The 14664-nt window shown below is 28.7% G+C and overlaps 4 protein-coding genes across 8 annotated transcripts; 2 read left to right on the top strand and 2 right to left on the bottom strand.

The window, feature by feature from the left end:
- Positions 1 to 1103: 1103 nt before the first annotated feature.
- Positions 1104 to 8229, bottom strand: LOC114942829 (adipocyte plasma membrane-associated protein Hemomucin). Of its 2 annotated transcripts, XM_029318277.2 has the most exons (6): positions 8115 to 8229; positions 7555 to 8033; positions 7340 to 7476; positions 6976 to 7181; positions 3419 to 3704; positions 1104 to 2857 (listed from the first exon to the last, which is right to left on the bottom strand). In XM_029318277.2, the coding sequence occupies exons 2-6, from the start codon at positions 7657 to 7659 to the stop codon at positions 1735 to 1737; spliced, it is 1857 nt and encodes a 618-aa protein (XP_029174110.2). In that variant the 5' UTR covers positions 7660 to 8033; positions 8115 to 8229; the 3' UTR covers positions 1104 to 1734. The 2 variants fall into 2 exon arrangements, with proteins under 2 accessions (XP_029174110.2, XP_085338182.1); XM_085482056.1 differs by lacking the exon at positions 8115 to 8229 and having other exon boundaries at positions 7555 to 8056.
- LOC114942836 (uncharacterized) lies at positions 7598 to 10001 on the top strand. 4 transcript variants are annotated; one of them, XM_085482061.1, is made up of 4 exons: positions 7598 to 8050; positions 9274 to 9342; positions 9426 to 9544; positions 9617 to 10001. In XM_085482061.1, the coding sequence occupies exons 2-4, from the start codon at positions 9339 to 9341 to the stop codon at positions 9836 to 9838; spliced, it is 345 nt and encodes a 114-aa protein (XP_085338187.1). In that variant the 5' UTR covers positions 7598 to 8050; positions 9274 to 9338; the 3' UTR covers positions 9839 to 10001. The 4 variants fall into 4 exon arrangements, with proteins under 4 accessions (XP_085338187.1, XP_085338185.1, XP_085338186.1 ...); XM_085482059.1 differs by lacking the exon at positions 7598 to 8050 and adding an exon at positions 8805 to 8910; XM_085482060.1 differs by lacking the exon at positions 7598 to 8050 and adding an exon at positions 8926 to 8999.
- Positions 10002 to 10127: 126 nt separating this feature from the next.
- On the top strand, positions 10128 to 14445 carry Ttc30 (tetratricopeptide repeat domain 30). Its single transcript, XM_029318274.2, has 8 exons — positions 10128 to 10384; positions 10609 to 10674; positions 10761 to 11099; positions 11156 to 11456; positions 11544 to 11812; positions 13249 to 13656; positions 13741 to 14125; positions 14218 to 14445. Exons 1-8 carry the CDS (start codon positions 10319 to 10321, stop codon positions 14358 to 14360), a joined length of 1977 nt encoding a protein of 658 aa, XP_029174107.2. The 5' UTR covers positions 10128 to 10318; the 3' UTR covers positions 14361 to 14445.
- On the bottom strand, positions 11818 to 12936 carry LOC114942833 (zinc finger CCHC domain-containing protein 17). Its single transcript, XM_029318282.2, has 2 exons — positions 12723 to 12936; positions 11818 to 12639 (listed from the first exon to the last, which is right to left on the bottom strand). Exons 1-2 carry the CDS (start codon positions 12837 to 12839, stop codon positions 11974 to 11976), a joined length of 783 nt encoding a protein of 260 aa, XP_029174115.1. The 5' UTR covers positions 12840 to 12936; the 3' UTR covers positions 11818 to 11973.
- Positions 14446 to 14664: the final 219 nt, after the last annotated feature.

The raw sequence follows: 14664 nt of genomic DNA, 5'->3' as shown, positions 1-14664 counted from the left end.
TTTCTCCTGTGTTTCATTAAAAGAATGCTAATATATTAAAAAATAAGTTTATCGATTTTAGAAATGTAAAAATTTCAATTCTTTTTGCCTCAGGTTTTCTTTCTGAATTTCTCAATTGTTTTATAAAAATTTTAAAATTTAATATAAACAAGTGACATTATTACAAAGCTTTAAATATTTGCACAAATGATACAATTATTTGAAAACTTGGTTTTATTTAATATTGCCAAACTATACAAATCTTATAATTATCTTACATTTCGCACCTGACACCATATATTAACAAAATTATTATAATTCATAATTATTATTCAACTTAACAAAAATATTTAGTTATCAGTCCTTTATTACAAAATATAATTTCAAGTTTTATTCACTTATGCATTACTTATATTCTGTTTTTACGAATATTTTCCATACATTGTGAAAAAGATAAAAATAATAAACAGATTCAATAGGCAATAAGATTGTCTATTGTACGAATAGAAATGCAAAATAACTTTGACGATATTTAATATATCATTATCTTATAGATTGATGTTATGGGCTATTTTAAGATTTGATATAATTTTCATATTTACGTCTAAAATTGAAAGACGATATAAAATAATGTCCAAAGCAATTACCACCACAAAGAAAATCATACAAGAATTTGGTAATAATATAAAATACAATCAAAATACATAAACATAAAAATTAGTGTATATACTATGAAATCAATGTCGTCACAAAAATATATAATAAAATTTGCAAGAACAATACTTTCAACTTTATATATATCACTTATTAACATATAACACTCTTTAAACTTTTATTCTCATTTAATCACTATACAATAAAGCTGTCAAATTCTTCTAATATATCGCATTATCTTCTATACTGGAATGCACATAAAATAAATAGTTATTGATAATACAATCGGAAAAATCAAATAATTTTACATAAAGGAATAAATTCAAAATGTATAAATGCTATTTATACAAAAATATTTATTTTCAAAAAGTTGAGTTGAAAAAATCGCAGAATTAGTAAAAACTGATTTATGAGTAATTAATTATGTATTTTTATTGCTTGTTTAGACTTGTATGATTTTTACTGATATATCATCAGTTCAACAGCTGATTTCTTTATTTTCATCAATAAAATACATGTGTACAAATAAAAATAGTGTTCTATTTGATAAAACAAGAACAGTTTTGATATATTTTTTGTAATACGTATATGTTAAAGACCCTCTAGGGAAAGGGTCTCTAATACATGTAACTTCAAACTTCTATTTATATATAAAACTTTTATTTATTTATTATAATAATGTATTAATATAAATTAAACAATTTATGTTGCAATGAAATTAAAAGTTATGTTAGCTCAAAAATGTTTCACAAAGATAGTTTTCATTTCTTGAAAAAAGATCAAATCTTGTAAAAGATGTAAAATAATTTGTTACATTTTTAAATTTATTTTTCATATGGAATTATTCACATGAAAGTTATATTCCCGATTGTGTTATCAATACTTAATCATTTTGTAAATACTTGTATAACTGATTGTGCGTGACTTGAATATAACAACATATTTGATATAAATGTATATAAAACAAATTAATGTTACGAAAATCGATATAATCTATAATCATCAATTTATTTTGCATTGGATTATCTGAAAAATGGAATGTACCGTTTTCAACAAGTGTTGATGGTATCACAAATATTAATTTAGCGTTAAATTTTTTTATTAGAGATCGTCTTTTGGACGATTTGCTTCTATGGTTTTAACCTTCTTAGGAGGTGATTTCTGTACTTTCTCTTTAATAGAAGCGTCTTGTTCCACTTTTACATTCTTTGCAGCACCTTCTTTTTTATTATCTGTTTCGGTTTTCGCATTTGGCGAATTTGATTTCGTATTAGGTTTCGCGTCGCTAACTGTTTCTGCATTCTTCTTGACTTTGGCATCATTTGCAGATTGTGAAATTGGTTTAGTTTTCGACGGTTTCGCATTGCTGCTGTCTGTAGTAGTTGGTTTATCAACTTTAGGAGTTGGGGACGGTTTTGGTGCGGTTGGCTTAGAAGTTGTGGAAGTAGTTGGCTTTGGCGTTGTTGTAGGAGTGGGAGTTGGTTTAGATGTGGTTGATGCAGATGCTGATACCGTGTCTCGCTTCGCTTTTTCTGACTTTACATTTGAAGCGGCAGCACTCTCTCTTGTACGAGAAGATTGCTTTTCATTATTAGATAGATCAGGAAAAGCTTGTTTCAACGAAACTCTCCCAATATAATTTCGCCATGGACTGCCAAACCATACAAAGCCATTATGTATATAGGCTTCAGAAATACCATAGAATGCATCATCGTCCGAAGAAAGAAGTTCCATAATGTTACCCGATGCATCTATTCTTAAGACAAAACTTTTCTTATAAGTGTTAAATATTTCTCCTAATTGAAATGATCCAATTGCATGTATAACTTTCTCCGTAAAGGTATTAGGATAAATGTCTTGCAACAGTTTAAAAGGTAATTCCATCAACAGTGCCAATCGTAAAATCATCTTTCTTAAGTTTGGATGTGGTGTAAGACTGAGACTAAGTAGAGGATGTTCAGGGGTGATAGTAAACACTGTAGTGACAAGGAAACCAGTTTGGCCATCGCTTTGAATATTATCTGGTATACCTGGCAAGCCATCAATGAAGACCTCTTTCTGACCTGCTTTTGGTCCTTTCAAGTGATACTTCAAGATACGGCATTCTAATGATTCTGACACAAGTACGAAACTTTCATCGTCGCTTAATATAACTCCGTTTGGAAATCCAAGATTTTTCAATAATACTTCGTTCTTCTTTTTAGCTGCATTATAACGTATAAACCTAAATAAATAAATATATATATTTTATATACATAATACATAATAAAAATGTAATATAATAAGAATAAGACAAGAACGAGCCGAGTCTAAATAACGCCTTAATTGATAAAAGTTAAATTAGCCGATTTCATAAAATATCAATTTCGAATTTCCCTTGCTCTTGTCCTTATCTTATATTTTTGCCTCCACAAAAAAAAACCATTAGAAATATTTATTGCTTTTTGATAAACAAGTTTGCACTTTGATTATATAATACGACAGATTTCCGATAAGAAAAAATTATATAAAGTCTATTTTTTTATGAACTGGTTGCCATTAGTTCAAAATTTATCTATTTCCTTCAAATATGGAGTGAAAAAGTAAACTCTGAACTAGCGCTGCAAGTTTAGCTAAAAAGAACAGACTTGCAGTGTATATGAGTGTGTGTGTATGTTTACACATACAAATAAAAATTAAGAAAAAATGTATATTATATATCATATATATAATATATTGTGTATATATGTATATTATAAAATAATTGTTGTTACATTATATTTATATCTTTATATGTATATGTTACCTTCCCGTTGGATCTGCTAAAAACGTTAACGCTCCATCATAAAGAGCAAAGTCTGTAGAGCTAGTAGTCCAATAAAGATCTCCATTTTCACTGACATCTATACTATTAGGTATATGTGGAATTTTCCCATCAATCGGTTTCGATGTGTTCACTATGTTTTTGTACTCTCCACTTTCAACATTTACTTTGAAAATTCCATAATAAGAATCCACTACATATAAGTTGCCCTTTTTATCAAATCTCATTCCTAATGGTCCGCCACATTTGTGCTCTTGCCATAAGCCATCTGTAAAATTCATGAAAAAATGTTAACCTTTTTTAAATATAAATTACATTAATTAAATTATATTAATAAAAATTTTGTATATATGTATAAACAACATACATATACATATGCGTGTGTATGGTGTGTGCTACTTAAAAATTATATTATATCAATTAATACTGACATCGCAAATATTAGTTCTTAATAATCTTAATAGTGTGATGATTATTATTATATAACAGAAATTGTTATCAATATATATTATGTTTAATTAAATTTTTTAATAGATACAAAATTTTTTACATTATCAAGAAGTATATATTAAAAATTAAGATTACAGATAACATAAAATAAAATATATTTAGAATCGATTCTAGTTTATAACAATTCTTTTTATTGGCAACAATATTAAAATTACAAAATGGTTGATTAGTCTTTTCATGTATACAGTTGTAAGAAACAACTCAATAATAAAAATGTTCCTGTGAGAGCTTTTTTATTCTTTATTTATTCCTTCTAGATATACATGCGTGAAAAAATTAATCAAACAATTTAGAATTTACATAAGAAATAAATACATTAATAAGTTTTTTGCTTTTATAAATGCAAATAATAATTATATAAACGGATTTATTGGCACTGCAGAAAAATTTATAAAAAAGTTATAAAAGACAACATAAGAAAAAGAAAAAAAATAACATAAATTAAGAGAAAAGATAACAAAAATTAAGATTTTTTTATAACAAAAATTAAATCATTATGTTATTTTATTTAAACCTATGTCCTCAATTCCTTTATGGAATTATGAAGGATTTACATTATTAAATTAAATAATAATTGTGTTAAAATACAAATAAGATTTATGTTGATCATATTGTTTTATGTAAGATTTATGTTAAACCGCTTATTAAATAATAATCATATTAATTAAAGTAATATTTATATTGATCATATGTTTATCTAACTATTAATTTTACGTTTGAAACATGATTTTTATAGATTTGTATGTTAATATTTTTAATAATAAATATAATTTTTTCACAAATATTTATGTAATAAATCTAATAAATATTTTCTATAATAATAATTCTATAAATATTGTATACATTTGTCGAACTTTTTCAGAAGAGTCGCACGGAATACTGTTTATAGTTGATTATGAATACTATTGAATTAAAATATACTAACAATATATACTATCTAAGTTATTAATAATAATTTATCCTGAAAATAATTTATTGTGTAATTTATGTATAAATGTATCTAATGAAAGCAATTTATCAATTTATTTGAATATTGTGAATATTGCCTCTTGAAAATTTTTACATTGATAGAAAAATTTAATAATGCTTACAAAATTCAAAAACTACATATCAATCGATATTTACTTATTGATATGTTTGATAATTTATAAATAGATTATTACACTTAATGGAACTGATAATAAGTCAACAAGATATCGTTTGTATTTATTCCTTTCAAAAGATTAAATATTACTAAATATTTCATGCAATTTAAAATATATTTGTCTCTCAATGTGAATGTATATAAATAGAAATTATTATATATATATTTTATTATTATAGACTATTCTATAATTTCTAAAGTTGCAATTAAACTAATTCTAGCACAAATTTTTTATTAATTTAAGACGACTTGCTTTCATTAGATACATTTTCATAATAAATTATTTTCAGGATGAATTAATATTAATAACTTTGGTAGTATATGTTGTTAATATTTCAATTTGTGTGTTTCTATCTATATTACCTTGATATTTATTTTGTGGAATGACATAGTAAACATATTTATTAATTCAAGACGTTTCGACCATCTACTTGTGGTCCTTATCAAGTATACAATCTTTGGTAATCAATAAAATTATCAGCATTACGAATGCAAATCAATATATTAAAACATATCAAACATATATTAAATTTCTTAGTTTTTAGAATATGTTGAATTTCAATATGTTTGATTTGCGTTTGTAATGCTGAGAATTATATTGACTACCAAAGACTGTATACTTGATAAAAACCACAGATGGTCGAAATGTCCTGAATTAATAAAAAATTTATGCTTGAATTGGTTTTTAATTGCAACCTTTGATTTTTCTACTAGTCGTTTGAATAATCGTCTGAATAATCTAATTAATCAATAATTTCTATTTATTTATATATATTCTATTCATTATTAAATTAAATAATTGTGTTAAAATTGAAATACGATTTATGTTGATCTATGTAAGATTTATGTTAAATCTCTTGTTATAGAATAATCATGTTGATTAAAGTAACAATTTATATTTTTATATTGTGATCATATTTTTATCTAATTATTAATCTTGTTTGTGTGAACACATGACGTTTAGATTTTGTTTATCTTTTTAACAATAAATAGTTTTTTAATAATAAATAAATATTGTTATGTGATAACAAATATAATTAATATTTTCTATGATATTTCTATAAATTGATATTTCTATAAATATTGTATATATATACAATATTTATAATGTTTACAAACTAGAATAAATTCTAAAATGTTATCTTTAATCTTAATTTTTAATTTATACTTATTTCATAATGTATCACAAAAAAATAAATTTTGTATCTATTTAAAAATTGAACATTATAATATATATATGATAACCATTTCTGTTATAATAATCTGTTGTAATAATATTTACAATATTGTATACATACAATTATATGCTATATATGTATGTATATATATATATATATATATATATATATATATATATCCAAAAAAAGAGAAATATGGTCGAATCGACGTCGGTTTGTTATCATTTCTCGCTGGGTTAAATTATTTAAAATTATGCGCAATTTATGTATGTGTATGTACACACACACATACATAAATTGCGCATAATTTTAAATAATTTAACCCAGCAAGAAATGATGACAAACCGACGTCGATTCGACCATATTTCTGTTTTTTGGAATTAAGAGATCAAGATTTATCGATAAGTAATATCGGAAAACGTATACAAATATATATATATATATATATGTATACAGGTATATATACGTATATATATACAGGCGTAATTTATCGTCCGATATTTATCGAGAAACCTGGTGTATATTCTTTATTAAATTTCAAATTGTGCAATTTATTTTGTGTGTGTGTGTGTGTATACACATACTTACAAAATAAATTGCACATAAATTTTAAATTTTATATATATATATATATCTCACAATTATATGTATACACTATATTGTAAATATTATTATATCTCTTTTTATATATATATATAACAACTCACCGCACTTTTTGCCAAACTTGGCAATCGGCACCAAGGTATCCTCCTCGATCCTGAGGACGTAACCATCGTGAATGCCGGTGTAGAGCTGACCGTCGTAGGAAGCGAATGCCTCGGGACCAACAAACCTCCCTTCGAATAACTTTTCGACGTTATTTAGTCGATTCTTTGGGCCTATTTTAGGATCGACATCGCGCGGTTCCACTATACTGTAAAAAATCAAGGCTCGCGAAAGGCACAAAAAACAGTTGACAGAGACAGTCGCGATAATCCGCTCCCGAGAGAGATAACAATACACATTTTAAAATATATAAAAATACGCATAAAATATAATATATTTCCATATAATATAAACATATAAATATACCTGTACTCCCGGAATTCCGTGTTAGGTGGCAAACCAGGAATGAAGGTGACGAAGGCCAGAAAGAGGCCGATGTAGATGACGGCGGTGCCGACCGACTTCAGGTAGCTCATCTCGCCGACGAAAGTTCTTGGTTTCGACTACGACACAGTTTCGTCCTCGAGTTATCCGACCCGTCTAAAGAGGCAAAAGATCACCACCACAGAACATATAATTACCACTATCTCGTTTCTTTTATCCCCTCCTGTGGTTTCGATTTTCAGTCCTCGCGTGTCACTGCAAATAACAGCGGTGTTTCGGGAAGCTGTCGTCGTGGAGAGCATCGACGTAGGCGGCGGCCCGTCTTTACGGTTTTTGACGTTTCACGTCCGGCTCCGCGAGAATCAACGAACCGACTGAATTTCCGCGTAATGCGCGAATAACGGCATTTATGATATGAAGTATCTAATGGCGTTACGGAATATCAGGTTTTTTATTAAGTTGTAACGTGAAGGTGAACTAGCGTAAAAAAAAAATCACATGACTCAAATCGCATAATTTTACATTAGAATGCAAACTCATCTATTTCGCCATTGTCTCGATCGAAATCTACGAGTCACTGCACTGCATTCTTGAATTTTGACAAGTTTCGAGTCAGCTGGGCTGGGACGCGCATCCGTCATTCGATAAGGTTTTCTTCAGGACGAATATATATAACCTCGTATAATGAAAAATGTAAAATCAATTATATATAATGTAAATAAAATAGTAATATATTTTGCTCGCTGTATATAATTACTTCTGAATAACGTATTTGCGGTATTTCACAATTATGTAAATTAATTGATTAGTTGGAATAATTTACATTTAATTATTGATAACAAGATTGACTGTATCATGTTTCAATATTAGCGCCTCTAGCTTCTATTTGTCGAACTTCTTTCTCATATATACATATAGAAAATGTATCCTTCCTATCTAAATATTCGTGCACCATGACTGATGAATATTAAAAATTTCAAAATTTGTTTTTTTCGCGCTCGTCGATTTGACAGATCCTGTATTTTTATATACATCAGATTTAAGTATAAAACAAATATCTTATAATATTAATGAATTCCGCGGGATAATCTATAATCGACACTTGTTCCCGAAAAGAAGCGGGATGTGAAATGAGTACATTGAAAATTTTTCAACATTAATTATCTTGTCGGATAATAAAAGCTCCTGTGCATTGTATTAAAAAATTTTTAAATTATTATTATAATTATAATAAAAATAAAAAAATTATAAAATTCATAAAATTTATCAAAATTTTATAAAATTGTGAAATTATATTATTATTTTGTTATACATATATCCCTGATATATTTGTGCGTCAAGTTCAAAGGTGCGTTTCGTTTCACGCATATGCGCGCATTTATCTATAATATACGTCACATGTACTATATAGAAAATGCGCGCATATGCGTAAAATGGAACACATCTCAAGCATCTGTCACGATTGCGCATGCGTGACTTTTCTTGGCGCCGCCAAAGAAATTTTACTGTCCATGTATATAGGATACATCCCACGGTTTTCTTGATATATTTCGGTATTTGTGCAAATTAGTTACAATTGTGATGATATCGACGATTTAATCCCGCAAATTCTCGATTACAATTCATATCACGTTCATTTTATGTATGTGATAAATCGAATCAGTCAAAAATCTAACCTAACTTTTTATAATTTGACGAATTCTGCGATTACTTTCAAGTTGATAAATGTCGCTGCGTGTAATTGTTTTTATCATTACGTAAAAAAAAAATTCTAATTTCGATTTATCATGTCTTCGACATGTTGACTTGTCTAAAAATAAAATTTTGATTTATCACGTCTTTAACATATTGACTTGTTTTTCATGTAGAGCTATTTATCAGACTCTTATATTTTTGTTTATGTTTCTCTTTTTCAGATTATATGAGATTTTTAAATATAGAATAATAAATGTCAAATGTGAAGAAATAACTATATTTAAAAATGGGTAAGTATTTGGTGCATTTTATTATATTGAAATTGAGAATGACTTTGTTTGATTATTTACAATGTTATTGACTTTCAATTCAGATGAGCTTGAACAACAGTGCGAAGATGCTGTCTTTGAAGTCTGCGATGCTCGGGAAAGATATCCACTGCAATGCGCAAAAGAGCTTGAGAAGTGCATCAAACTCACTAACGAGATGTGTGTAAGTATTGTTTGTAGAATTATTATTATTATTGCATATTTTTTATCTTGATGTTAATGTATTTTGTTACAGATGACCAAAGTTCTTGTAAAGCCAATAATTTCAAATTTGCCATCTTTTACGAACAAGCACCCTACAGAGCTTGAAAAAAACCTTTCCGAAGCGACTGAATTGCTAAAGATACAAGAACATAAATTGCAAGTAATGATAGATAAAATTGATAATTTGACAGCTGTTGTAGAGCAGATTAAAAGTGACAAATTAAGCGATGTAAATAAATTATTGTGGGAGTAAGTGATGTTTCTCAATTGTAATATTACCACTTAAATTCTTACAATTCTGATGTATATACATACTATACAAAATATTGCATATTGCAGTTTACATAAAAATCTGCCATGCATTTTTTACAATTATATTAAGTAAATATGAATAAAGAAATCATTTTTCAAATTTATATTATTCTATCTCTACTAAGTGTTTTATTAAGATTTTGCATTTCATAAAACATTGCATTTCATTAAGTATTAGTTTCTGATAAAAATAGAGAAATATAAATAATAATAAATTTAAAATACATTGAAAATTTCATTAAATATATCAATTTGAAATATTGCCTTGCGTCGTTTCCATGACAACAGATCTCGTAATATCAAAACAATGACCGCGAATGGATGCTTTATCAGTTTTATGCACAGTTATGTTTCACATATCAAACAAGAAATAATACTAAATACTTGTTAATGTTTCACGTCTTTTTTTTTAATTTTCACTATGTCTACATTCATAGAAAATGTGCATATAAAGGATGGAGAATACACGAAAACAATATACTCCATGGTATATAAGCTATGTGTTGTTATATATGCATAAATTTATGTGTATATATATATATATATATATATATTTAATATTTTTATCAAACACATATTAAGCAAATATGTAACTTTAAATGAATTGAAAATTCGCTAATCCAAAACGGCTTCAAGACATCTTATATAAAATGAACATTGTGGTATTTTTTATTTAAATAATTATATTGAAATTACGATTTTTTGTTTTAGATAAAAGAACAGCGATATACAGAAACTATTAAAGTTTTGCTAAATCTTTTAGAGTCACATCTTGATGTATGTATAATATATTATGATGTATTAAGATCATGTATTCTTCAATTTGTGCAAGTATTATCGATAACGAAGAAAATTTTTTTCAGTCTAGACCTTGTTTATCCCTTCTGGCTCATTGTTACTTTTACACGCAAGATTTTATAGCTGCAGCTCAATGTTATGAAAAACTGGTTCAGTTATGTCCAGAAGAAAATTTGTATAAGCTTTATTATGCCCAGTCGTTACATCAAGCTTGCATGTATCAGGAAGCGTGGACAGTCTGTGCAAGTATCATCAATCAAAGTAATTTAGAATTTAAGGTAAGGAAATTACAGGCAGCTATAAAATATGGACAAGAAGATATGGTTGCTGCGAAAAATCTCGTTGATCAGTGCCCCGTCGATGACGTCGATACAGAAATCAATCTAGGATGTCTTTTATACAAGGTAGATAGATAGCTAATAAGTTCAGTTGATAGATGTATAAGAATTGTATCTTTTAGGAGGAGCAATACGAGCAAGCTCTCAAGAGATTTGCAAATGCGTTACAAATCGCTGGTTTCAAGCCTCATCTATCGTACAATGTTGCTCTCTGCTATTTCAAGCTGAAAGAGTACGCAGCATCGTTAAAACATATAGCTAGTATTATCGAGCATGGTATAAGAGAACATCCGGAACTAAGTGTGGGAATGACTACTGAGGGTATTGAAGTTCGAAGTGTCGGAAATACATTAACTCTGCACGAGACAGCTCTGACAGAGGCGTTCAACTTGAAAGCCGCCATAGAATACCAGTTGCAAAATTGTAATTTTCTTCATTACTGTAGAATTTGATTTGGAAAGTGAATATGTACTTCTTTTACACATTGTTTTTTTTTCGTTGATATTACAGATGATGCGGCAAAAGAGGCATTAACGGATATGCCACCGCGTTCCGAAGAGGAATTGGATGCTGTTACCTTACATAATCAAGCATTAATAAATATGGACATAAAACCAAGTGAGGGATTCGAGAAGCTACAATTTTTGCTACAGCAGAATCCATTTCCTCCTGAGACTTTTGCCAATTTGCTACTTTTGTACTGTAAATATCAGTACTACGATCTGGCTGCCGACGTTTTAGCTGAAGATGTACATCTAACTTACAAATATTTGACACCAGTAAGTTTTAATTTTTACAATTGACCATTTATTAGTTGAATATCAATAATGATTGAAATGCTTGTAGATTGATCACATGTTGTGTAAGTCAGAAGTTGCATGCATGTAAAACATTAAAATCAAGCTGCATTTATGAAAAAAGCATTCTTAGCTGACGTCAATTAATTTGGATGCTTGGTTTTAGAATGTTTGCATTTTCTTGTACGAGTTTCATAATCTTCGGAGTGTTTTCGCTTATGGGCTTTTACGTCGTGGCTGGATGACGAACTATCGGAGGACTCACTCGAGCTGCTGCTATGTTTCTTCCTGTGCTTCTTGCGTTCCTTGGAAGATTTTTTTATCTTCTTCTTACTTCTCTCTTTATCTTCCTGGTCACTGTCATTGGTAGAATGTTTGCTCTTCTTCGATTTTTTCTTCTTCTTTTTCAATTTGTGCTTCTTTTCTTCCTTCTTTTCCACCTTCTCCTTGACAGGGTCTACAGGAATACTCTCCTCCTCAATCTCCGGAATCAATTCGTATTTCTTTCCATCAGGAGACATGAAACAATCCTTGGACAAGTGTCCTCTAGTCCCACACTTCGAACATGTTGTATTTAGCACTGCCTCCAGCTGTATGGCTTTACGCTGAGTCGTTCCTGGAGTTTTTCGTCGCTGTAGATCCCGTTGTAACTCCACGCCATTGGGATCTAAATCCAGACCATTTCCTTGATTCACATACTTCATTGACAGTCCTATCTTGCCATCCTCCGCCACAGAGATCACTTTACACCAGATGCGTTCGCCCTTTTGCAAAACGTCTGCAACATCCTCGACATGAGTCGCGCTTACCTGATAGAATTATATAGATGTTAATTGTTGTATAAATTATGTTAATGTAGAAATATTGATATTTGACTTATATCTAATAATACCTGTGATCGATGTATTAAGCCTTGTTGCGAGGTACCCGGGATTCTGATAAAAGCTCCATAATTTTGAACGGACGCGACTTCGCCCAAGAATATCTGATTCAATTCGCACTTTGTCATATCGTTTTTCACTGAAGCAATATTAGTACATTTCGTCGCAGTCGACAAAAAATATGGGTTAGGTTTCTAACAACAAACTCAGGGCTGTATAATAACATCAATATATCCACTGTATCATTTTATCAAGAATGTTCTCTCTAAATATTATTCACTGACAGGATAATTTAATATGATATTATTTATCGAAATATATTATTTATTAATAATAATATATTATTAATAAATAAAAGCATAAATATATAATAATAAATAATAATATATTAATAAATAATATATTTCAATAAATACTTAATAGATATAATTTATTAATAAATAAACAATTTACTATAAATAAAATAAATTTATTTAATCAATATTTTTGTTAAAAATATTTCAGATAATTTTCTTCAAATTATTAATTTTTTTTCAGTACTTGTATGATTTCCTGGATGCATTAATAACGCAACAAACTTCTCCGGAGGAAGCATATCGCAAATTCGACGATCTGGCGAATAAGCATACAGAAACATTGCGCAAAGCAACCAAGCAGGTTCAAGAGGCAAGATTGAATCATGATGATAATGCGGTGAAGAAGGCTGTAAACGACTATGAAGAGGCCTTGGACAGATACGTTCCCGTCTTGATGGCGCAGGCGAAAATTTATTGGGATCTGGAGAATTATACTCAAGTGGAAAAGATCTTTAAGAAGAGTGTCGAGTTCTGTAACGAGAACGACGTCTGGAAATTAAATGTGGCTCACACACTCTTCATGCAAGAGAATAAATTCAAGGACGCGACCCGGTTCTACGAACCGATCGTCAAAAAGAGATTCGACAATGTTAGTATTAGTTACAAATGAAGATGTAGTTCTATCAATTTTTCGCGCAATTTTAATTTGTTATTTGTCCACATTTTATTGTAGATTTTAGATGTAAGCGCAATAGTTCTTGCAAATTTATGCGTCAGCTACATCATGACTTCGCAAAACGCGGAGGCCGAAGAGCTGATGAAAAAGATCGAAAAGGAGGAAGAGGCGGTGTCCTTCGAAGATCAGGATAAGAAACTCTTTCACTTGTGTATCGTAAACCTGGTAATTGGAACGCTGTACTGTTCCAAGGGTAATTACGAATTTGGCATTTCTCGAGTCATGAAGAGTCTAGAGCCTTATAATAAAAAACTAGGCACTGACACCTGGTTCTACGCTAAGAGATGCTTCTTATCGCTTCTGGAGCAGCTGGCAAAACAGCTGGTGATTCTAAAAGATTCTACGTTGCAAGAATGCATCCAGTTCTTGGAACATTGCGAGGGTATATACATTTTACAATCAATGTATTTGCTATATATATATATATATATATTTTCATATAATTTATATTCTTTTTTTTCCCAAAAATTTCAGTTTACGGTAAAGACATAATGACAGTGATTGATCAGCCATTTGACATACAAGATATGCTCAATGTTTCACCTCAAGGTAAAAGAACAGTTGTTTACGAGGCAAGGTATTTGAAAGCGTTATTTCTGAAGTTACAAATGTCTTAGAGTCATAAAAAAAGATATCAATATGTATGTACATGTATATTAATATATGGTAAATATTTATAATATATATTTTGTCTCTATAATATTTCATTATTTTATTATTTCTAAATATTAACATATTGAATTTTTATAATTATATATAACATATATTAAATAATATATTACGTACAATAATTTTTATCCGATTTAACAGTATTTGCGTTTCATGACATTCTTAATTTGTGTTATCAAATATTTCATTATTTTATTATTCTAAAAATTAATATATTTTAAATTCATATATATCTATATATAAATTATATAT

This window comes from Nylanderia fulva, unplaced genomic scaffold (genome assembly GCF_048542155.1).
Source record: "Nylanderia fulva isolate GAGA-0341 unplaced genomic scaffold, ASM4854215v1 Scaffold2, whole genome shotgun sequence".
Lineage (NCBI taxonomy): Eukaryota > Metazoa > Arthropoda > Insecta > Hymenoptera > Formicidae > Nylanderia > Nylanderia fulva.
Note: the sequence above shows the minus strand (reverse complement) of the source record. Positions and strands in the feature narration are given on the sequence as shown.